The sequence below is a fragment of the Carlito syrichta genome, unplaced genomic scaffold (assembly GCF_000164805.1).
Source record: "Carlito syrichta isolate Samal-C Ts95f unplaced genomic scaffold, Tarsius_syrichta-2.0.1 Scaffold256567, whole genome shotgun sequence".
Lineage (NCBI taxonomy): Eukaryota > Metazoa > Chordata > Mammalia > Primates > Tarsiidae > Carlito > Carlito syrichta.
In genome coordinates this window covers 19,831-43,638 of record NW_007200663.1, presented here as the reverse complement: position 1 = coordinate 43,638, position 23,808 = coordinate 19,831, and the positions used below count along the sequence as shown (strand labels likewise).

The following is a 23,808-nucleotide window of genomic DNA, read 5'->3' as shown; positions in this document are numbered from 1 at the left end:
CATGTTTTCCCTGTTGTGAATAGTGCAGCAATAACATGTGTGCTGGTGTCTTCTTTGTAGAACAATTTATGTTCCTCTGGGTATATTCCCAGGAAAGAGATTGCTGGATCATATGGAAGATCAATTTTTAGGTCTTCTAGAAATCGCCACACTGCTTTCCATAGAGGTTGAACAAGTTTATACTCCCACCAAGGGTGTAAAAGCATTCCCTTTTCTCTGCAGTCACACCAGCACCTGTTGTTTTTTGACTTATTAATGATAACCATCCTCCCCAGAGTCAGGTGGTATCTCATTGTAGTTTTGATGTGCATTTCTCTGATGATTAGGGAGGCTGAGAATTTTTTAATGTCTGTTTGCTACTCGTAAGCTGTCTTTTGAGAAGTATCTGTTCATGTCCTTTCCCACCTTTTTAATGGGGTTGTTTGTTTTTTTCCTTTTACTTTGTTTGAGTTCCTTGTACATCCTGAATGTTAGGCCTTTGCCAGATGCATAATTTGCAATTTTTCCCCCATTTTGTGGGTTGTCTCTTTATTCTCTGGTTTCTTTTGCTGTGCAAAAGCTTTTTTTCAGTATGTTGAACAGTCCCATCTGACTATCTTAGCTTTGGGAGACTTGGTCATGAATTAATTGCCTACTCCAATGTCCAGAAGGGTATGTTCTACATTTTCTTCTTGGAGACCATATTTAGCAAATTGTGCTGGGAAAGCTGGCTAACCACATGCAGAAGAATGAAACTAGACCCCTACCTATCACCATATACAAAAATCAACTCAAACAGGATCAAGGACCTTAATAGAAATTTTCTTTAAATGTATATGTTTTCTGGCAGTAATCAATTTTCCAAGAACTTATTCTTTGTCCATATTCCTTGCTTGTCCCTGGTTTGGCAAGCCAGCAACCTACAAGTGGAACAACTCTCACAAGGACTGAAATACTTTGAGTACATATGGCCACCACATCCTCTCATCTCCCCACTGTGAAGCAACATGGATAGACAAATCACAGCCAGAAATGGCCCTATTCACACGCAAAGAGAAATCACTATCACAGTGAATGGAGATAGTGCAACTCCCCAAGGTAAGTAAGTACCTTCTCTCCCTGCAGGCAGAGCCATAAAGGAAGCAAGGTAAGCATCAAACCACTGCCTGGGAAAAGCGAACTCAGAATAAAGGAAGTTGGGTATATGATTGCAGTGTTTAAAGTTACCGAAATGGGACATACTGACACATCTGTCTCACCAATGGGACCATAGTAATGTACTCAGAGGCATCAGCTGAGGCTTTAGCTATCCCATTTACTATAGAAATGCGCCCTTCCAACTTTTGTCTCTGGGACTCCTTCCTTATGTGCACCACTGACCAGTGTCCCCTACTACTAATACCTTCTTTTACATAAATTTGATGAGGTCGAGTTGAGTCTGAGAGCAGTTCAGCCTCTGAACTGCTTTATTTTAAGGTTCTACTCTCAAGAGACAATCTTCCTACCTCTTCTTCCAAACTCTTGGGGACAGCCCACAGTAACTCATGTACTAGAGCATATTATTAGGAACATAAGGCTCTTGATCATGGTATCTGAGTAAATGCATATACATGTTTCCTTTGTATTGAAAGGAACATTCAAGCAAGGGCAACACATTTCTGAAGTTCAGATAGCCCACAGTGAAAGATATGTGAGAACTCTGTGTATTACACTTCATAGGCTATTTGAAGAGAGTCTGGGAGGCTTCTGGTCCAGAATCTATAGAAAAGCGTTATTGTCATTTCTCAGAAAACTCAAGGGAAATTCCCAAAGTTGTCACAGCCTGACCTTAATTTGGCAAAAGAGAGCAGTTTTATCAAATGGTGGTCCAAGAGTTGCAGCCTTCACCAAAGGCTTTAGGGAGCCAGACTTCTTCTGCTGGTTATGGTCCTAGGAATACAGGAGTCTCTAAATTTCTGGGCCACTTGCAGACTTTGTGCCGGCATTCTAGGACCACATCTTATCATGACAAAATCTACTTTAGTAATGATGAATCAGCTCAACAAATATGTATTAAGAACATATGAGCCATACATTGTGAAGACTGTGCACACAAGTATTTATAAGCTAGGGAATACAAATACATTGAATATGGGGGGAAAAACAGCTTTGCAGACAATCTAACAGGGACCCTCCTGTGGTCTGAATCTTCCTCCGCACCTTTCTATGTCCAGTTCTTTCTTTGATCTCACCAGGTAACCCAAAAAAATCTGGTTTCCTTAAAAATAGTAGCAGTATTCTCCCCATTCACCATCTCTCTATTCTAGACATTCTACATCCATACCTTATATGGAAAATTTGTTGTTAAAAAAAAAAAATGTTTATAACTTCATGACCCACCACACACTTAGAGTGGGAGATGATAGAACTCCTATTTTTTTATTTCTTTTTTTTTAATTCCCCTGGTAATTTTTATTCCAGTACTCGTCTATGCAGACTTATAGTCTGTAGGGAAATGTAAATCCAAATGATAGAATCTAGGTGATAAGTTGACGTCTTTTTGAAAAATGTTGATAACAAAATGTTGGGAAAATGATACTAACCCAACTTCCCCATAGAACTAATATTTATGGGAATTTTTGAATAAACATAGAAATTGACCTTCCCTGTCTTAAAACTTACACTTGCCTTATCTGAGCTCCTTCCTCAGAAGACTGGTCCTGAGGCAAGGAAGTGAACCTCGCCAGAACATTGCATCCAGACAACATGCCAGACTCCCCACTCAACATAATTGCTTCCTAACCCCTCCCTAATTACTGTTTTACATTCCTTTCCCCCACTATATAAACCCCCGATTTCAATCAGTTGGGGAGATGGATTTAAGGCCGATCTCCTATTCTCCTTGACCAATATCAACTTAAAAGCCTTCTTCCCTGACAACACTCATTGTCTGTGATTGGCTTTCTGTGCAGCAAACAACAGGACCTCAACCAAACCCCTGGCATTTCAGTAATAAAAATAAAGAGTGCTACAATCCCATGAGTGGTTGAGTGAAAATGGCAGAGTGGGAAGAGATAAAGGGGAACCAAAGTCCAGTCCACCAAACATTTATTGTGCACCTTTCGTGCGTAGCACAGGAACCAAAATAAATAAAATCCATCCTGGTACTACAAGAATGGAGAATCTGAGAGAAGAGTCACTCAGGCATTAATTTCTCTAATAGTGTATATTTAATGAGTATTTTAATGACTTTGTTAATGAAAGGCAGGATACAGAAGGCAGTAATGAAAACGCGCCTAAAGCAGTGAGCTTGGGAAAGTTACGTCACAACCTGAAGGAATTAGGTAAACTACATCCCCAACCCCAAGAGAAGAGCAACTATCTCCTGACTTGCAGGCTCCCTACCCTGAAGGCTCCCTTTGCCTCCAGGAGATGCAGCTGAAGCTGGTATCCTCAGCCCCTGGAAGGGACCAGCTACTCTCTTCTGCATATGAGTTGATAGATAGGTCACAAGTGACTTACCAATAATAGTTATAACAGAATTTAAAATAAACTTATTCGAGTAAATTTAAAGCCTAGTACATTGTAGTCATCTACAAATGAGATCTTTGTGGCCTTTGCGGCTCTCGCCCATGTACTAGTACAGGGATACCTGTCCATAAAGCAACTGTCACCTCTCAGAGAAGATGAAGTATAATCTGACTGGCTTCCAGAAAATTGGGAGATTTTATCATCCTTGAGAAACCAACAGGCAACACTGCGACAAGCAATCTCAAGGCCAGCTCAGAGATTTATTGGTTAGTCCCAACCCAATATCACACAGCTTTTCCAGTCCCATCCTAGTTCTGGTCCGTCATCAAGTCACAACAGTGTGCACTATATAATAAGTGATGCATAAAAGAACACAAATGAAAGGGGTTTTTTAGGGGGGGGGTTTTGAGTTGGAATCTCACTCTGTCACCCAGACTGGAGTGCAGTGGCCGCTCTCGGCCACCGCAGCCTCGACCTGCTGGGCTCCGGCGATCCTTCCGCCTCAGCCTTCCAAGTAGCTGGAACTACAGGCGCGCGCTACCATGCCCAGCTCATTTTGATTTATGTAGAGATGAGGTCTCGCCAAGTTGCCCAGGCGGGTCTCGAACCCGCGGGCTCAGGCAATCCACTCACCTCAGCCTCCCAAAGGCACGGGATTACAGGCTGAGCCACCGAGCCCATGAAAGGTTTTTTTAAAAAAATTTGCCACCACCTAGAAATAAACATCATTAACATCAAGTAAAAATCACTCTGGGCATATACTTCCATGAGAAAGATGGATAGAATGATATATAAATATAAATATATAAAATAATACTCGGCCTGCTATTTTAATTTTAAAATATTAAAGTTGCTTTTACTAAAATTTAACAGAAGGAAAAAAGTCAAGTGAAAATGGAGTTTATGCTGAACTTCAAATGCTCCTTCAGCATAATAAAAATGATTTCTGAACACATTCCTTGAGAGTTAAGAGACTACAAAAATGTTAAGAAATTAAAATTATTTTTTAAGTACATGTTTCCATTTTAGATAGTATAAACTGATTTCTGGCAATGAAAAGTAAGGTCTAAAAGCTCCCCTTTATTTCTTTAATGTATTAGCTAACTTTGAACTCTTGTTGCATTGAATTCATGACATTATTATTTGCCAAAACACTCATGAGGAATTTTCTTCTGTGGGCTATATTTTCTTCTAGACTGGACTCCTTGCCCATTGGAAACTTTCTTTTGTTTGTTTTGATGTTGCTTGTTATATAGTTATGCTATTTCTTTTCACTCTGCAGTCACAACTAAATGGCACTTACTATGTGCCAGTCACTGCTATAAGTGCATTCCACATGCTAACTCATTTAATCCTCACAAGAATCCTGAGATATTCACTATTTCCATTTTGCAGATGAGAAACTTTAGGCACAAAGAGGTTAAGTAACTTATTCGAGTAACATTATTATTGAACCAAACTGACCTTTGCTTGCCTGGTGCAGTCAGACCAGAGATCCACACCAAGTTTGCAGTGGGAGAAAGGAAGGCATTCATTTGCAAGACACCAAGCGAGGAGGATCAGGTAGCTAATGCTTAAATCTAGACCTCCTCATGGCTTGCAGAAGTTTTTAAAGGTAGGGTAAATTTTAAGAAAGCAAAAGTTAAAGTCAAAATCGTAAATTTAGCCAGGCGTGGGAGCACATGCCTGTAGTTCCAAATACTTGGAAGGCTGAGGCGGAAGGATTGCCAGAGTCCAGCAGGTCGAGGCTGCAGTGGCCGTGAGTGTGTCACAGCACTCCAGCCTGGGCAACAGAGTGAGACTCCAACTAAAAAAAAAAAAAGTAAATCAATACATGGAGGCTACACATTCGTTATGGACTATAAGGACAAGATATCTTGAAGCGGTGGTTACAAGTAACAGGTAGATTAGAAGATTTTCTGATATGCAATTGGTTAAGGAGGGGAAACTTTGTCTAAAAAATTGGGATCAGCAGAAAAGAATGTTTGTTCTGTTCCATGGATACGACCACCTGCGGGCCCCTCAAGAAGAAATTTAGAACAAAGGACAGTGTCAGAGTTCAGCCCCCAGTTCCACCTTATACTGAGGTCTGTGTGCTGGCAGAGTCATTTGGTGGGGATCCAGGTTTCTGAAAAACAAATCAGAGACATAATACTAAGTTGTTATCTCTGGTTTCTATGGGTTGCTTATCAAGTCCTTTATTTACTTCTCAAGGCTAGCCAGGTGCCTGGAATTTCCCATGAAGGAACTCAAAGTTTTCCTTTATTTCCAAGCTTGTGGGGATCTGCAGGTCCCTATTCCATCTCAACTTGTAGGTAGTAGAGGCAGATTAGAAACTAGGGATTCTGACTCTAGCATCCATTTTCTTAACCACTTTACTGCCCACCCTACCTGAGATTGATTTGTGCTCCCCAATGAGCTACAGTTTGAGGATTGTTCTGCATCTTTTCTTGGCCTGAAGGTATGGTGCACAGAGAGGGGAAATTCAGCTTAGAAGGTGAGCCAACTTGATCGCCGAAGTAAAACGTTTTGCTAATTTGTATGAACTTGGTGGTGGGGAATTGTTCATTTGTCAAATTAGGCATTAGAGAAAGGAGAGACTGTGAAACATATTTACTGTACCATTCTGGTCCAAATGTGCATACACAATTTACCAGATATTGTTTCTTGAAGACCCCAAGTTACCTAAATTTTATCAATCTGGTTGAGGAGACTAGGTTCCAATGGGAAAGGAAAGAGGAAGAAACATAAAACCCTAAAGAGTATTTAAAAATGCAAGACGATGTAGAGAACATCCTGAACCAATTAGCCAGAAAAAATGGAAAATGCTTTAAGTGTGAGGTGTTAAGAGATATTTAGCCCTAAAGGAGGAATATCAGATCCCTGTTTGAGATACAAAGAAGAAATTGAGAGACAAGAAAAAATATTTTAATTTTTTGCTACTTTTTGGCATAATTTTCTGATTATTTTTGAATATCAGGCCTTCATACTGTTAACATCAGGTTTCAGAAGCTTGACTTTCCCTATCCTCAAGCATGGTCTACATTACCAGGAAACCCCCACTCTAGCACTCCCAGCCAGATATACTGAAAATGCAGCATCCCTTTCTCATCCATGAGTCCATGACTGAGAGACATCTAGGCAGGAGGAGGACACAGAAGTTGCAGACCACAAAGAATGCTCTGCGCCTCCACAGCCCCTATACCAAAATGTGAAAAAGTAAGGTGTCCCCTGGAAGTCATGTACGAGTGCCCTATTTAAGTCATCTCACCAACATTGCTGACTGCAGTTAAGATATATAGGATTTGCTGGGCACAGTGGCTCATGCCTGTAATCCCAGCACTTTGGGGAGCAGAGACAAGAGGATTGCCTGACACCAGCCTGGGCAACTTGGTGTGACCTCATCTCTAAAATAAAATAAAATAAAATAAAATGCCAGGCATGGTGGCATGTGCCTGTAGTTCCAGCTACTTAGAAGCCTGAAGTGGTAGGATAGCCTGAGCCCAGCAGCTTCGAGGCTGCAGTGACCATGAGCTGCCACTGCACTCCAGCATGGGCAACAGAGTAAGACTCCGACTCAAAAAAAAATTAGCCAGGTGTGGTGTGGTGATGCATGCCTTTGGTTCTAGCTGCTTGGAGGGTTGAGGCAGAAGGATCACCTGAGTCTAGCAGGTCAAGGCTGTGGTAGCTATGAGCATCCCACTGCACTCCAGCATGGGTGACAGAGAGAGACGCCAACTCAAAATAAATAAATACATAAATAATAAAAAATTAAATATACATTTACAATAAGATTCAGCAATCCCACTTCAACTATATATTTAACCAAGAGAAACAAAAGCTTATGTTCACAACAAAACCTGAATGCAAAAGTTGCAGTGTCTATATTCATAATCACCAAAAACTGGAAACAAATGTCCTTCAACTGGGGAACTGATAAAATGGCATATCCCAAAAAATGAAACACTATTCAGTAGTAAAAAGAAACAAAATACTGATACACACAACAACATAAATCTCAAATGCATTCTGCCAAATTTTAAAAACAGACTCAAAAGGTTACAATACTGTATAATTCAGTTTATATGACATTTTGGAGACAGTGAAACTATAGGAACAATAAATAGAATAGTGGTTGCCAGGGATAGGGTTGGTGAAAGAGGCTGACTGCAAAGGTGTGGCATGAGGAAATTTCTGTTGTGATGTCACTATTCTATAACTTGGTTGTGATGATTTTATGCATTTATCAAAACTCAAAGCTATACACTAAAAAAGGTGAATTTTGCTGGAAAAAAAAAGTAGTTCTTAAAAGAAAAAGATGTCATGCAGAAGAAACTTTAGAATAGCCCACTCAACTGATAAGAGAAAGCTTAGGAAGGGTTAAGTGATTAACAGATTAAGTGAGGTAATTAGAATAGCAGGATGAGAACTTTGGAACCTTCTCTAGAATCCTTTCCACTACAGCCATGGATTTTCTGATTTTTTTTTAACCTTGACCTTCAATAAGAAATACATCATACTAGTTTTCTATTGCTGCCATGATAAATTGCCACACACTTAGCAGTTTAAACAACACTTATCTCACAGTTCTGCAGGTCAGAAGTCTGGGACAACATGGCAAGAGTCTCTGTTCAGGATCTCACAGGGCCAAAGTGAAGGTGTTGGCTGGCTCTAGGGGAAAATCCATGTTGACCTTAAGTGGTTTAGCCTGGATTGTCTGTGCAGGCCCTAAGGAATCATGGAAGACCATTAAAACAGAGCTTTCTCCCAGCTGAGGGCAGAGGATGTTGTAGAGATATGGCAGAAGAGGCTGTCAGAAGAGTCAAAGCATGAAAAGGACAAGACCTGCTGCTGCTGCTGCTGGCTTTGAAGATGGAGGGGGCCGTAAGCCAAGAAGTGTGGGCAAGCTTTAAAAGCTGAGAGTGCTGATGGCCAGTAAGGAAATCACTGGGTCCCACAACTGCATGGAACTGAATTCTGCCAGTAACTTGTTGTCTTAGAAATGGATTTTCTTATCTGCATCCCTTTCGTCATGTAATATAACATATTCACAGGCACAACACTGGAGTAGGGGAGTGGAAGCCATGGGCAGCCAAAAGTCTGCCTACAATATACTTTACAAATGACCTAGTACACATAAATAAATGAAACAAATTAACATACTTACCCTTAACTATACACTAATGTTACTATATTATCTTAAAATGCTGGTGGCTACGGGATACAATGTACACAGGTGGGAGTGGGGGATGCTCTTAAAGCCCAGTTCAAAAACTATTTGTATAAGATTTGTATCCCGCAAAGGTATTGAAATTAAAAAATAAAAAGTACAAATGCTGGTGGCAACACACTACATTGATTTCATGTCCCACTGTAACCTGTAATTTGAGTTTGTCTTGGAAAAAAGGCCTGTAATTTGAGTTTGTCTTGGAAAACTCAATGAGTTTTACCTGTAATTTGAGTTTGTCTTGGAAAAAAGGCCAGCAAGCCCTTTTAAATCCTCATTTTCAACGTTAATAGGCCTATGGAAGGGCCTTCAGTCTGTGTAGCACCCAAAACTATGTGCATAACTTTATGGGACAAAATACAAGAAAAACAGACCCAGGTTAACAACATTCTAAAGAATACCTGGCCAGCACGACCTCAAGGCTGCCATGGTCATGAAAAATGAAGAAAGACTGAGAAACTGTCACAGACCGGGAAAGACTGGGGAGACATGACAAGTAAATGCAATGTTAGTAGCCTGGACTGACTCTTGGAACAGCAAAGACATGAGGGGAAAATTGGCGAAATCAAAATAAAGACTAAAGTTTAATTGACGTAAACTACAAATGTCGGTTTCTTAGTTTTGACAAATATATCTGGTAACATTAAGATGTTAACAATAGAACTAGGTTAGGGATATATAACTGTATTCCTATGTTTACAAACTCCTGTGTTTACAAAATTCCTATGTTTACAAAATCCTATGTTGTAAACATAGGAATACATAGTTATATATCCCTAACCTAGTTCTATTGTTAACATCTTAATGTTACCAGATATATTTGTCAAAACTATGTTTACAACATAGGATTTCTGTAAATTGAGTATTATTCTAAAAAAATATTTATTTTTAAAATGTTACAGAACACCAGAAACCAAATCCCACAGATTTCATCTTTAAAGTGGTCCATAACTGAAAAATACTTAAGAACCCCTTTCAAGACTTCCTGCTACTTTAACTGCTATTTTCTAAGTATTCTGCCTACTTCCTGTGTCACCCACACCTTTTCTCAAAACCAAAATTTAGCCAAGGGCAAGGTGGTAGAAAGAATGATGGGTTGTTTAATGGATATAAAATTTCAACTTGGAAAGATTAAAAAGCTGCCAAGGGGGATGATGGTGATAGTTACAAAACAATATGAATGTACTTAATGCCACAGAATTATACACTTTAAAATGGTTGTGTTTTTTTTTTTCTCCTTGCTGATTTTTTGTCCTGATGATCTGTCTAGATAAAATGGTTTTTTAAAGTAAATTTTACACTATGTACAATCTATCATAATTTTTGGAAAATGAAGTATTGAAATAAACCGTAAAAACATTCCCTAAGTGAAAAAAGCCAGACACAAAAGACCACATATTAAGCGATTCTGTTCATTTGGATATGTTCTAAAATTGACTGTCGTAGCTGTTGGACATATCTGTGTATATCCTAAATACCACTGAATTGGGCCACACATGATGCCTCACACCTGTAATCCCAACACTTTGAGAGGTCTAGGTGGGAGGAATGCTTGAGCCCAGGGGTTCAAAACCTGGGCCTGGTCAGCAAAGCAAGACCTCATCTCTACAAAAAATAAAAATTCCTAAAAAGTTAGCGGGTATGGTGATGCATGCCTGTTGTCCCAGCTACTCAGAAGGCTAAAGCAGAAGGGGGTCGAGGCTGCAGTGAGCTGTGATCATGCCACTGTATTCCAACCTGGGTGACTGAGTGAGATCACAACTCAAAAAGAAAAATAAAACACTAGACTCAATTGTACACTTTAAAATGGTGAATTGTATGGTTAATGAATTACATCTCAACAAATAAAACTATTAAAACTTTGTTTTTTATCTAGAGCACACTATTTTGAACTCCTGTGGATAAGTGGTATTCTATAAATTCTAGGTCCACACTTATTTTAACTTCAGTCTACAAGGAGTATTCTGAAAATCCTGGAACCCCAGTCTAGTGATGTGCTGGAAAAACAAAGAACAAAATTAGTGAAAGGACTGTGGTTTAGAATGGCTAGCAGGGAAGATCAGGAAGGTTTGTGACTGGGCAGGGTGCCTCTCCAGTCACAGGGGCAAGAACAAAGGTGAGATTATAAAACACACTAGACGGAAGTTGACCAAAGACCTTTATTCTGTTCCTCATTCAGTAAGCCACTTATGAAGAACATTTTCTTCATCTCTGCTCCAAGTAGCAGCAGCTGCGTCCAGGCCTGACATGGAAGACAAACGCCAGTAGTGGAAGACTTTGTAGAGAAAAGCTAACGGACGAGATCTCGTCTTATCCTGGCGTAGGTGAGGGTAGAACAGGAAGAGTGTATATAAGTGCAAAGATTCTGTTCTTCAAAGCTGAGGCCTGCAGAGAGGGGCGAGCTGGAAAATGCAGATGAAGAGACAAAACTTCCAGCTCAGCAATCAATCCAATGTACCTAAACACACAAAGAGCAGTGAGTAAAGCAAGGTGCCTCAAAAGCTTAGATTAGTATAATGAACTAGGCAAAGTTAAAGCAAAAGGAAATTTGGTGTTGGCAGCAGTTCTCTAAGACCAAAATACTAATTTTGAAGAAAACCCATCTCAAAGATTCCCGGGGAAAAACATGTCATTACAAAGAGTAGGCAGTTAGGAACTAAGCATACTGGTCTGAAGAGTTAGAATTAGAGGTGGGAAAAGGGCTAAGAAGTTGTTGTGTTAATGAACACTTGTGAAGACCATAAAAGGATAAGGGACATAAAATAAATGACAAGCTTCTTTTTAAATCAAAGAGCCCCTGATCTTTTTAGAAAGTTTCAGTTCCAGATGGAGGACTGAGGCCACAAGTTTGTTTGTGTTCCCGTTCAACATTCCATTCAAAAGGAAAAACAGGTTTAAAAAGGTATAAATCTACAACACAGAATAGGGGCCCACCAGCAGTTAAGGGATTTCAACAAAAACCAAATTCACAGAAATCCGACCAATGTATGCTACAAATAGAGCAAAGGGAAAATGAGCCTAGAACGAACACAGTGGGGGCTGCAGCAGAGGAGGGGCCCATATGCCCAGGAGAGCCACGGGGAGGCTCCAGGCTCAGTCATCAGGAATGACAGAAAGAGACATGAGATGGAAACAGGTTAATGACCTAATGACCTGTGGATCTGTAGGAGAAACAGTTGTCCCAATCTCCCCACAATACTCCCTACATGCAGCTCTGCTAGAAGACAGGCATTTAAACCTAACTTGGAAAAAAGATGGTTCTCTTCTAAAGAACCAAATAAACTGTATGGAGAGACCTAAAGTCGCCTCTGAAAATGCCAGCTTCCCACAGTAAAGCCTTCTGCATTCTGAAGCTAGGGGACCCCCAGCATAACATCTGATCCCACTCCTATTCACCCTAAAACAAAGCTACCAGGAATAACCACCCCCCAATCCCATAACCCCTGCACACATACACATACAGAGAGAGAGAGAGAGAGAGAGAGAGAGAGAGAGAGAGAGAGAGAGAGAACACATTCACACGCACATGCACGCACATGTGAGAGCACTTCCAAAACACCTTATTTCCTCATTCTTTTTTTTTGAGCTGCTAGAGTGCAGTGGCAGGTTCACAGTCACCGCAGCCTCAACCTGCTGGGCTCAGATGATCCTTCTGCCTCAGCCTTCTAAGTAGCTGGAACTACAGGTGCGTGCCACCACACCTGGCTAATTTTTTGATTTATTGTAGAGATGAGGTCTTGCCAAGTTGCCCAGGCTGGTTTCAAACCCGTGGGCTCAGGCAATCCTCTCACCTTGGCCTCCCATAGTGCTGGGATTACAGGCGTGAGCTACCATGCCTGGCCTATTTCCTCATTCTTAAACAGAATGAAAATCACTGGTTCTGTGAAGAAAACCTACACAGTAAAAGTAGAGATTAAAAAAAAACTAGATAATTCAGGAAGGAAAAAATATATAAAAAACAAAACAAAGTAAAAATATCTCTAATTTTTTTTTTTGAGTTGGAGTCTCACTCTGTCACCCAGACGGGAGTGCAGTGGCTGCTCCCGGCCACTACAACCTTGACCCGCTGGGCTCCAGCGATCCTTCCACCTCAGCCTTCCAAGTAGCTGGAACTACAGGCGCACGCTACCACGCTCGGCTAATTTTTTTTATTTATTGTAGAGATGAGGTCTCGCCAAGTTGCCCAGGCAGATCTCGAACCCGTGGGTTCAGGCAGTCCACTCACCTCAGCCTCCCAAAGGCATGGGATTACAGGCTGAACCACCGAGCCCAGCTTCTAATTTTTTTAATAGCTTCTGTTTTTGATAATGGCAAGTTCCTGCTGAATTCAAACAATAAAGTTAAATAAAACATATTTTAAAAGTGTATTGCATTTACCAATCTGAAAGAACCGAGAAACTGGGTTGTGATATAGGCAGGCCGAGAGAACCAAGAGTCAAATCCCAGAGTGTGCTCAAGTAGAGAGGTCTGACAACTCCCTTTTTTAAGCTAGTGCCCAAAAGTCTGCACTCTCAGAGTAAGGCTGAACTGGAATTAAATCAGCCCCCTCACAGACCTATAGCCTGAGTTCCTGTCAGCATGACAGTCCAGGAACCTTCAAGTCCTGGATCTGTATTAAGGAAGTCCTGATAATGCCTGCAGGTACCTTGTAGGAGCAAATGAAAATCTTCTTTGGAGAAAATCATCATACAGGCCTCAAATTGTCAAACAAATAATTTTTTCAAGTACAATGATCAGTATGTAAAGATAGCTTCAAAAACACCCTGTGAAAGTACCAAGAGAAACAACAGCCTCAAAAGATGTTGGATATTAACTAGACAGACTACCAAACAAAGAACTCAAAAAGTTTTGAATATTAGATTGGATATTATATTGTACATTGACTGTAAAACAATTGTGTTTACTATGTTTAAAGAATCAAAAGACAAGCTTTAAAATATCTGCAGAAAATGCCAATAATACGATACAAAACAGATATGAAAAAGAACCAAATGGAACTCACAGTACTAAAAAATACAAAAACCAAAACTAAGAAAATAACAAAACAGTTTAAATGAAATGAGACAACTGAAGAGAGACTACACAGGAAGTTCAGAAGAAGTTGCACAGAATGCTTCATGGAGAGGCAAAATTATAATTGAAATTTACATATGTTTAACGGGAATCCCAGAGAGAGAGGAAAGAGAAAGACCAAAGCAGAGCCAATGGTACTGACTCAGAATTTCCTAAGGCAAATGAAAGACATCAATAGACAGATTCAAGAAACCCAAGCAGACTGCATAAAATCCACACACAAACATTACAAAACAACAGAAAAGCAATGGCAAAGAAAAAATCTTAAAAGCAGATAGGTGAAAAAAAGATAAATTCGCTTCAAAAGAATGACAGATTAAATGGTGATTTTTCTACAGAACTAGAAGTCCAAAAAACATAGAATGGTAGCTTCAATGTGCTAAAAGAAAGTAACTTTCCACATAGAACTCTATATTCAGCAACTATTTTTCAACAATGAAAGTATAATAAGGGCATTTTCATAAGGAAAAAAAAAATAAGTCAGTTACCAGATCATACAAAAGGAAGTTCTAAAGGACTTCAGGAAAAAAGAAAATGAGAGTATGTGGATAAATTCACGTATCATTAACTGTATAATACAGTAGTAATAATGCCTTATGTAGACTGACAAACACAAAACAAAAATACATGACAATAACAGCATATAAATTGGGAACTTGAAAATGTATTTAATGAATTCTAAGGTACCATTCTGTTGAGAAAGAGGGAAAAGGTACTAATGAGGCTTGGGTAAATTAAAGATACCTGTAGTAACTAATAAAGCAACCACTAAAAGAACAGAGTTTATAACTTCCAAACCAATTGAGTAAAATAACTAAATGTTAAATAATAGTCCAAAAGAAGGAAAAAATTTGAGAGAAAAAAACATAAAACAAGCAGTACAAAATAAGACAACAGATTCAAGCCCAAAGTCATCACCAATTACATTAAACATAAATGAACTGAGTATTCCAGTTAAAGACAAAGACTACCAATCAAGAAAATAATCCAATTATGTTATGTTTGCAAAGATATGAAAAGGTAAAAACAAAAAGATTTTTTAAAATACCATGCAAAGATTAAAGAAAGCTGGTAAACTTTAATAATGTTAAACAATATAGACTTTAAGGCAAAAAGCACTATTAGAAATAATAATAGTCAATTTACAAATATAAAAAGTTCAATCACCAACAATAACTTGTATATATCTAATTCACATGACCTCGTAATATATATTGAAAACATAAACCAGGCCCAGTGGCTCAGCCTGTAATCCCGCGCTTTGGGAGGCTGAGGTGAGCGGATAGACTGAGCCTGTGGGTTCGAGACCCGCCTGGGCAACTTGGCGAGACTTCATCTCTACAATAAATCAAAAATTAGCTGGGCGTGGTAGCGTGCGCCTGTGGTTCTAGCTACTTGGAAGACTGAAGTGGAAGGACTGCGGGAGCCCAGCAGGTCGAGACTGTGGTGGTCGGAAGCGGCCACTGCACTCCAGTCTGGGTGACAGAGTGTGAGACTCCATCTCAAAAAAAAAAGAAAAAGAAAACATAGACCTAGAAATAGATATAGTCCACAATCAAAGCAAGAGACTTTAACATAACTCTTAGTGATTGATGAAATAAGAGACAGAAGAAATTTATTAAGAACATAGAAAATCTGAACTATTCAATAACCAAACTTGACACTGCACCCCACTTAATTCCACCAAACATTCAAAGATGAAAAGCTGGGCACAGTGGCGCATGCCTATAATCCCAGCACTTTGGGAGGTCAAGGCGAGAGAATTGCCTGAGCCCATGAGTTTGAGACCAGCCTGGGCAAAACCTCATCTCTACAATAAATCAAAAAAATTAGCTGGCCGTGGTGGTGCATGCCTGTAGTTCCAGCTACTAGGAAGGCTAAGGCGGAAGGTCGAGGCTGCAGTGGCCAGGAGCATGCCAATGCACTCCAGCATGGGTGACAGAGTGAGACTTGGACTCAAAAAAAAAAAAAAGATGAAATAATTCCAATCCTACAAAAAGGTTTCCAGAGAAAAAAGGGGTACATTTGACAACTAATTGTATGAAGCTCACATACAGCATAAAAACAAACATACCAATCTCTTTTATAAACAAGGATATAACATTCATAACCTGTTAAAAATTTTTTCAATCTACAAAATTAAAAATTAATCTACAAAAAACCTACAGCAAGTATTAATTACAGGGAAATACTGAAAGCTTTTCCTTTGAAATCAAAATGCCTACTATCACTACCTCCATGCAACACTGTATTAGAGATTCTACCCAGCTCAGCATGACCAAATATATATAGAACATAGAAAATCTGAACATTATGTGCATATGTGTGTAGATATATACACAGAATGATTGAAAAGAATTTCACAAAATTATCACTATTGGAAGATACTAATGTGTAATTAAAGAAATTCAAAAGAATCAATAGATATATCTTACAATTAATAAAAGCTAAGTAAGATGCTAGGTGCAAAGCTAACATTAAATCAGTTATTTTTCTATATACAGCAACAGCTAGAAAACAACATTTTCTTTAGAAAGATTATCATTTACAATAGCACCAAAAATACTGTCCAGGGCCAGTCACTGTGGTTCATGCCTGTAACCCTAACACTTTGGGAGGCAGAGGCAGGAGGACTACTTGAGCCCAGGACTTCACGACTAACCTAGGCAACACAGTGAGACCTTGTCTCTACAAAAAAAAATTTTTTTTTAATTAGCTGGGCGTGGTGGCACATGCCGGCAATCCCAGCTACTTGGGTAAAGATCACCTGAGCCCAGGAGGTCGAGTTTGTGGTGATCTCTGATCATGCCACTGTACTCCAGCCTGGGCAAAAGAATGACCCAACACCAAATACACACACACACACAAACAAAAACAAGAGGCCAGATACAGTGGCTCATGCTTGTAATCCCAGCACCTTGGGAGGCCGAGGCAAGAAGTATTGCTTTGAGGCTGGCAGTTTGAGACCAGACTGGGTGACAATAAAACATCGATTCTAAAAAAATAATTGTTTAATAATAAATATATAAAGTACTTAGAGAATAACATCTAACAAATAGAGCAAGATTTCTTCAGGTAAAATATTTATCTTTAAAACATTAAAAATCTAAATAAAAGTAGACCACGTTTGTGAACTGAAAGATTTATTATTAAATATTCCAATCCTCTCCCAATGTATAGATTGAATTCATATCCCTTTTTTGAAATTTGACAAGCAGATTTTAAAACATGCAGAAAACACAAAGACTTAAAAAATAGCCAAGATACTTAAAGAGCAAGGTGGGAAGATTTTCTCTCAGATAAAGCTACCATAATTGAGACAGTGTAGTATTTATATGGAAATATACAAACTGGTAAACAAAAGAGAACAGAAAGGCCAGAAAAAGTCTTGATTTATAACAAAAGTGACACCGCAGTGAGGCAATGATATGGACAAGTGGATATCGAAATATAAAGAGAAAATGAAATTGGATTCTAACCCAATACACAAAAAGTAACTCCACTGTTAGGAAAGATAAGACTATAAAGGTTTTAGCATACAGGAGAATGTCTTCTTAACCTTGGAGTAGGGAAAAAAATTTTTTTTTTTTTTTTGCATTAGAGTCTCACTCTTGTTGCCCAGGCTGGAGTGCAGTGGCACGGCTCATGGCCACCACAGCCACAACCTGCTGGGCTTAGGCAATCCTTCCACCTCAGCCTTCCAAGTAGCTGGAACTACAGATGCACGCCACCACACCTGGCTAGTTTGTGTGTTTGTGTGTGTGTGTGTGTGTGTGTGTGTGTGTGTGTGTGACTTATTGTAGAGACAAGGTCTCACCAACTTACCCAGGCTGGTCACAAACCCCGGGGTTGGAATTACAAGCTGAGCCACTGCGCCTGGCCAGGAAAAACTTCTTAAACAACAAAAACAGCACAAGCCATAAAGGAAAAAAAAACGGATACATTTGACTACATTTATCTTTTGATATTGTCTAAAAGATAGCCTCCTAAAGAGTACAAAGGCCATAAATCAGGAAAAGACATTTGTTTCCCATACACTGAAAAAGATTCATTCTGAAATATACAAAGCATTGTTACAAATCAACAAAAAAAGGACAAAATACTTAATAGGAAAACAGAACACCCCTCAAAAATGGACACACACATGAAAAGCTACTCAATGTCACCAGCAATTATGGCAATGCAAATTAAAACCACAATGCAATTAACACTTACATTCAAACCAGCTTGTCAGTAATCAAAAACTCTAATAATACTAAGTGTAGGTGAGAATGAGGTACAATGGGAATTATCATACACTGCTGGTAGGAATGTGAATTGGTATATAAGAAGTTCAGCAGTACCCACAAATGACGGAAATAATGTATACCTTATATATCCTATGTCTCTGCAATTTTATATATTTTATACACACACAAACACACACACACACACACACACACACACACACCCTGGAGGAACATGCATAAGGCTGTTAATAGCAAGTTGTTTATAAAATTAAAAATGGTAGTAAACATCTGTCTGGGGACGGGGAGACACCTGTTATCAACAAGGGGGCCCAAATGAAGCATATTTGTATACCTAACCCTTACCTGTTCCCCACAACATCATAATAAAAAATATTGATTAAAAAAAAAAGAAAAAAAAAGTTACCTAAATGTCAATATTAAAACGGTTCAACTGTGGTACTGTCATTGAGCAATGAAAAAGAACAAACTAGAACTGTGCACAACTACATAGATTAATTTCACAGACGTGTTAACTTAAGGAAAACAGCAGTGGGACAGATGCTGACCACTCAATATATGTGGTTTAGTTCCATTTATAGAAAGTTCAAAAAAACAAAACTAAACCCTAATGTTGGAATGCATGCTTATGTGGTAAACTATAAAGAAAAGGAATGAAGTAATTACCAAAACCGTCAGGATACAGTTATGTTGGGAAAAGGGATAAGAAGAGATATGAGGAAGAAGGAATATATGTAGGACTTCTGGGGTCTGACAACATTCTATCTCTTGGCCTGGATGGTGGTTACAATGTTCATTTTATGATTTACTGTCTTTGCATTTATAACATACACTTTACATATATATTATATTTCAAAGGACTTAGAAAAGAACATACACACGGACCTATAAACATATTTGCATAAAATATCCAGAAGATTACACAAGAAACTAATAACAGTTGTCTGCAAGGAGGGAACCTGAATGAAGAATTAAGGAACAAAACTGAGCCAGTGCAGCATTGATATGGGAATACAGTGTTCATAGTACTGTTTTCACTACAATCAGCCACAGATAAAAGCATGAAAGATTTAATTGTGATAAGAAGACATAAATGTTATCGGCCTTGACAATATCAAAGTACTAGTATAGATAACACAAACTGAGAACTAGAAGTGAATTTAAAAAGGAAAAGGAAGGGATAGAGGTACACTAACAGTCAAAACTTACAAAGCAGGGAGTCAAGGAATATACTGAAAGTTGGGTATAACAACATCAAAAAAGATATTTTAGTATGCAATATAAATTATAAAGGTAACAAAGACTAAAAAAGTAGTGGTAACACTATCAAAAATAAAAAAAAGAGGGAGAAGCCAAATTCTCTGTTTATCATAGCAGGAAGTCAATACATAATGTCTCCAGGTAATAAAACAAGGAATAAGCACATTAGTTAGAAATATAAGAAACCACTAGAAAAGCTAAAAATAGAAACAGTCAAACAGTGCAGACAGCAGCTGGATTCCATTATAAACCATTAGGTAACTATATGATTTCTAACCATGGATATATATTTCCTTGCTAAAAAAAAAAAAGGAAAATAATTTTTTATTTACTCAGATCATACACATTTCTGGACATAAGAACATTTATCTTACCAGGTACAAACCAATATAATACTTGAATCCACAGGTGCTATGATGGCTAAAATTCAGATCTACCAATATAGGATAGAGTAGAGGATTCAATTAGAGATAATCAAAGCAAAGGATGAAAATGAACTTCAGCCATTCAACAAATGGCCATTTATTAAAAATCCAAACTAAGTACTATGCCATGGTACAGGTGAGAGAGGAAAACTGTGTAAGATCTCTCCACGTCTATTCCTGGTAACCTCCAATTTATAATCCACGGGACAACAGTGTTACGTATTTAAAATAAAAAGTTGATCATATCACTCATATCTTTGAAAAGCTGATAATTAAAAATAAACAGATAAAGTAGGCTCCAAAAATTTTTGATTGGAGAACTTACAGGAAGTCTGACAAAAAAGTTGCCTGCATTATTAGACAGGCAACTAACTAAAGTTATTTTTAAGTAAAATGATTAGGAAGAATGAGAGGCTGAAAAAAGATCAACAAATTAAGAGAATACTCAATAATCTAGGCTCAAAGTTGTCCATGTATCTAATAAGATACTGAAAAAGGATCTATCAAAAGGACCTGGGCCCTAGACTACTAAGCAGATGCAGAACAAAGGAGTAAAAAAGAGTGGAATAAATCAAGAAGAGACTTCTGAATAATGAGGCTTGAAGGAATTAATTAGAACACCCTGGTAGGATGAAGGTGAGAATAAATTGCTTTCAAAAAGCTATTCAATCAAAAAACTGTCATGTGATATTTAACTGCAGGAATACATCTCTGAGAAATGGGTCTCATCTTTAGGCAATTTTGTCACTGTATGAATATTACAAAGTGTACTTACACAAACCTAGATGATATAGACTAAACATCTAGGCTACAGGGTACGGCCTATTGCTCCTAGGTTACAAACCTATGCAGCATGTTACTATATTGACTATTGTAAGCAGTTGTAACACAACGGTATTTGTGGATGTAAACTTATAAGCATAGAAAACAGAAAAGGTAATGTGTTGTACCACAATATTATAATGGTTACTTCACTGTGCAGTAGGAACTTTCAGCTCCATTTTAATCTTATGGAACCACATATATCATAATTGGTCTGTAGCTGACCAAAAAGTTGTTATGTAGTGTATGACTGCATGTGTAATGACGAGGAAGCTGATCAGATTTAGAAATTAAGTAGCAGAAAGGGCTCCAAAAGAAGGTAGCTAAAATGAGGCATTTCAAATGTTTGCCATTTCAGTGACAAAATTTAGTTAGTACACAAGTTAATCCATGACTCCTAGGAACAAATAAATATAGACAAGTGCATAATCTCGCTGTAACAAAATAATCACTTTACACAGATTGTTGAAGAAGAAAACAGGAGGTCAAGCACAGTGGCGCATGCCTGTGATCCTAGCACTCTGGGAGGCAGAGGCGAGAGGATTGCCTGAGCCCAAAGGTTCAAGATCAGCCTGGGCAACATGGTGAGACCTCATCTCTACAATAAATCAAAAAATTAGCTGAGCGTGGTGGTGCACCTGTAGCTCCAGCTACTTGGAAGACTGAGGTGGAAGGATCACCTGAGCCCACCAGGTTGAGGCTGCAGTGGCCGTGAGCAGCATGCCACTGCACTCCAGCCTGGTCAAGAGTGATACTCCGACTTGTGTACTAACTAAATTTTGTCACTGAAATAGCAAACATTTGAAATACCTAATTTTAGCTACCTTCTTTTACAGCTATTTCTGCTAAAAAAAAAAAAAGGCAACCCTAAACACTGACAATTATTTCTGATCTCTAACATTATGAAAAGAGGGCAAGACATAGGGATGGAGATGGAATTAGGAATCAAACTTCTGAATCCATCCAACTCCACTGGGGTCTTTAGATTCCCTCCAATTTCTTTACAGTTAGCAATTTTCACGTAAAAGTTCTAATTCCCCAGGGAAGGAAACTAACCTCACTACGTTTAGCAAGCTAGTTTTTCCTATCCTAATAGCAAATAGGGAGAAAGAATTATCTTTACACAAACAAGAAAGAACCAGGCATCCATTTTATAAGGTTTTGAACTCACATCATTAGCATGGAAATGACTGCCCACTGACACAGAACTCACCTTCCAGAAAAGCAAATTCATCCACAGCTTCTATTGCATTATCTGAAAAACACAAGGTAAAAGGACACCTGACGAACTCAAGTCATATGGACATCCGTTCCAAAATAGCACAATCCATACAGGCAATAGCATGAGGCTTTATGCAAACAAAGGCATTTATGAAATGTGTCCCTCGTTGTCTTGAGATCCATACAACCACCAACTCTCACGCATTAGCTGTCTCTCTATAAGAGTAAGAAATGCCTAAGCAAATACTATTCAGTTGCGGAGAGTGGGAAATAGAACCCTCCGCAACCCTGGCTTACATCTAACTTTATGTTTTCATTTTGCTCTGAGAGCCATCAGGGAAGAGTCTGGCAATACAGCAGGGAATGAGAATACTATATGTGAAAGTTTAACACGTGTGACGGTTACCAGCCAAACAAGGGTCAGAATCGGTTAATAGGTGAAAAAGAAATGTCTTTTTCTGGTACAACATGGCAAAAGGCATGAAGTCAGCTTTGGCAACTCCTAGTCACCTTTCATTTTCTGCCCCACCAGTCACTTAAAGCATAGAGATGTTAAAGGAGGGGCTTCCGGGCCTTGAGGCCCACCAACAGAAATCATCACCGGGAGAGACCTTATGGCACCTCTCAGACCAGAGTGATGCTCACTCAACCGGCGAAAGGGGAAGCCTAGCCCACCCTCCCTCGCCTGCCCCCAGACACCACAGTGCCACTCTACCCAAATCTCTTCTCTGGAGAGTTTTCCTCTTTCCTTGTTGAGCACAGCAGTAGGCATCTTTTGCAATGGTCTCCACAAACAGCTCCTGTGAAGCAAACAAGCAGAGTTTTAGCGATGGGTTCTAGCACACTGAGGAGATTAACGCTCTGGTGAGTGAGTGGGAGAAGGAAAAAAAAAAGGGAGAGGCTCAGGCGCATGGGATGTTCTGGAAGTTAAGGTTGTCCTGGACTTTCAGGAATGACATGTCCCTCCTTCCTTACTTGTAAATCCACCGCTCATTCACTAAAAATTTCTGTAAGTTCTGTGTTAGACCCCGGAGAGAGAAAGTAAAGTCGTCGTGCGGGCCCTCAACAAGAGCGGGTGTGCTAACAAACCAAAATAGCCCATGGAGGTGCCCGACCCTTTCCATCAGCCGTCCAGGTCCACGCCCACATCTCAGAATCCCGCCCACACCTCCGCTAAGCCCCGCCCCTTGGGTTCAGCGGATCCGCCCCCCCGCACGCTCGCACGCTCGCACGCTCCCCCACCCCTCTGCGTGCCCTCGCGCTCCCGCCGCACCGCGGCTCGTGCCAGAATGAAGATGGCTTCCTGTCCCGCGAGCGTCACGTCGGGGTCTGCCTTCACCAAGGCCTTCACTCGCGCCAGAGGCAGCCTCGAGAGACGAGCTCCGGGTGCGCTCGTCGGGGCTTGGGGCTGTGGGGCCGCTGCCTCCCCAGCAGGTCCCTCCTCCTCCCGAGGCGTCCCGCTTCCTGCCGCCGCCGCCGCCGCCATCCCGGCCCTGAACGTGCTGCGCGCGGCCGCCGACTGTGTGCGCGCGCAAGCGACGCAGGCCCCTTTCCCGCGCGGGCGGGAGACCGCGCCCCCTGTGGGCGCGTGGCCCCGCCCCTGCGCGGCGGGGTACTGCCGGGTATCGTGGCGGGCGGGCAGAGCTGGGTGCTGTGCCGGGTGATCGCTGCTCCTGTGCTCGCCCCGGCTGGGCTGGGCTTGATTCGGTGGATGCTCCTGGCCCCGTCCGGACTCGTTGAGCCCAGGCGCCGCGTCCTAACCGGGGAATAGGGTGGCTGAGCCCAGCTGGTGATGGGGGAGCGCCCTGGTCTGCCCAAGGCTGAGAAGGGCACGTGTGCGAGCGAGGAGGCCCCGACGTCCCCTGGAGGACCCAGTCTCGGGAAAGAGGGTCCCGAGGAGAGCGCGAAGTCTGACCGGGTTCAGATGCTCTTAAAGGAGGCAAAGGACGTTTGACGGGCAGAAATGGAAGAAGTTGGGTCCAGGCAAAGGAAACCACAAGAAAAAGGCAGGGAGGCTGGAAAGGATGAGGTTGTGGCTATCACG

At 40.2% G+C, this 23,808-nt stretch overlaps 1 protein-coding gene across 1 annotated transcript; it reads right to left on the bottom strand.

The window, feature by feature from the left end:
- Positions 1 to 10,857: 10,857 nt before the first annotated feature.
- POLE4 (DNA polymerase epsilon 4, accessory subunit) lies at positions 10,858 to 23,305 on the bottom strand. The gene is made up of 4 exons (XM_008052100.1): positions 23,038 to 23,305; positions 22,480 to 22,564; positions 21,757 to 21,798; positions 10,858 to 11,174 (listed from the first exon to the last, which is right to left on the bottom strand). Exons 1-4 carry the CDS (start codon positions 23,248 to 23,250, stop codon positions 11,161 to 11,163), a joined length of 354 nt encoding a protein of 117 aa, XP_008050291.1. The 5' UTR covers positions 23,251 to 23,305; the 3' UTR covers positions 10,858 to 11,160.
- Between the last annotated feature and the right edge of the window lie 503 nt (positions 23,306 to 23,808).

What these genes read in the sequence shown, in the direction of transcription:
- POLE4 (XM_008052100.1), bottom strand. Translation starts at nt 23,250, where the DNA reads ATGGCGGCGGCGGCGGCGGCAGGAAGCGGGACGCCTCGGGAGGAGGAG. An exon ending in TCATTCTGGCACGAGCCGCG is followed by an intron (nt 22,565 to 23,037) that starts GTGCGGCGGGAG and finishes TTTGCTTCACAG; the next exon opens with GAGCTGTTTGTGGAGACCAT. An exon ending in TCTCCAGAGAAGAGATTTGG is followed by an intron (nt 21,799 to 22,479) that starts GTAGAGTGGCAC and finishes TGTGTTTTTCAG; the next exon opens with ATAATGCAATAGAAGCTGTG.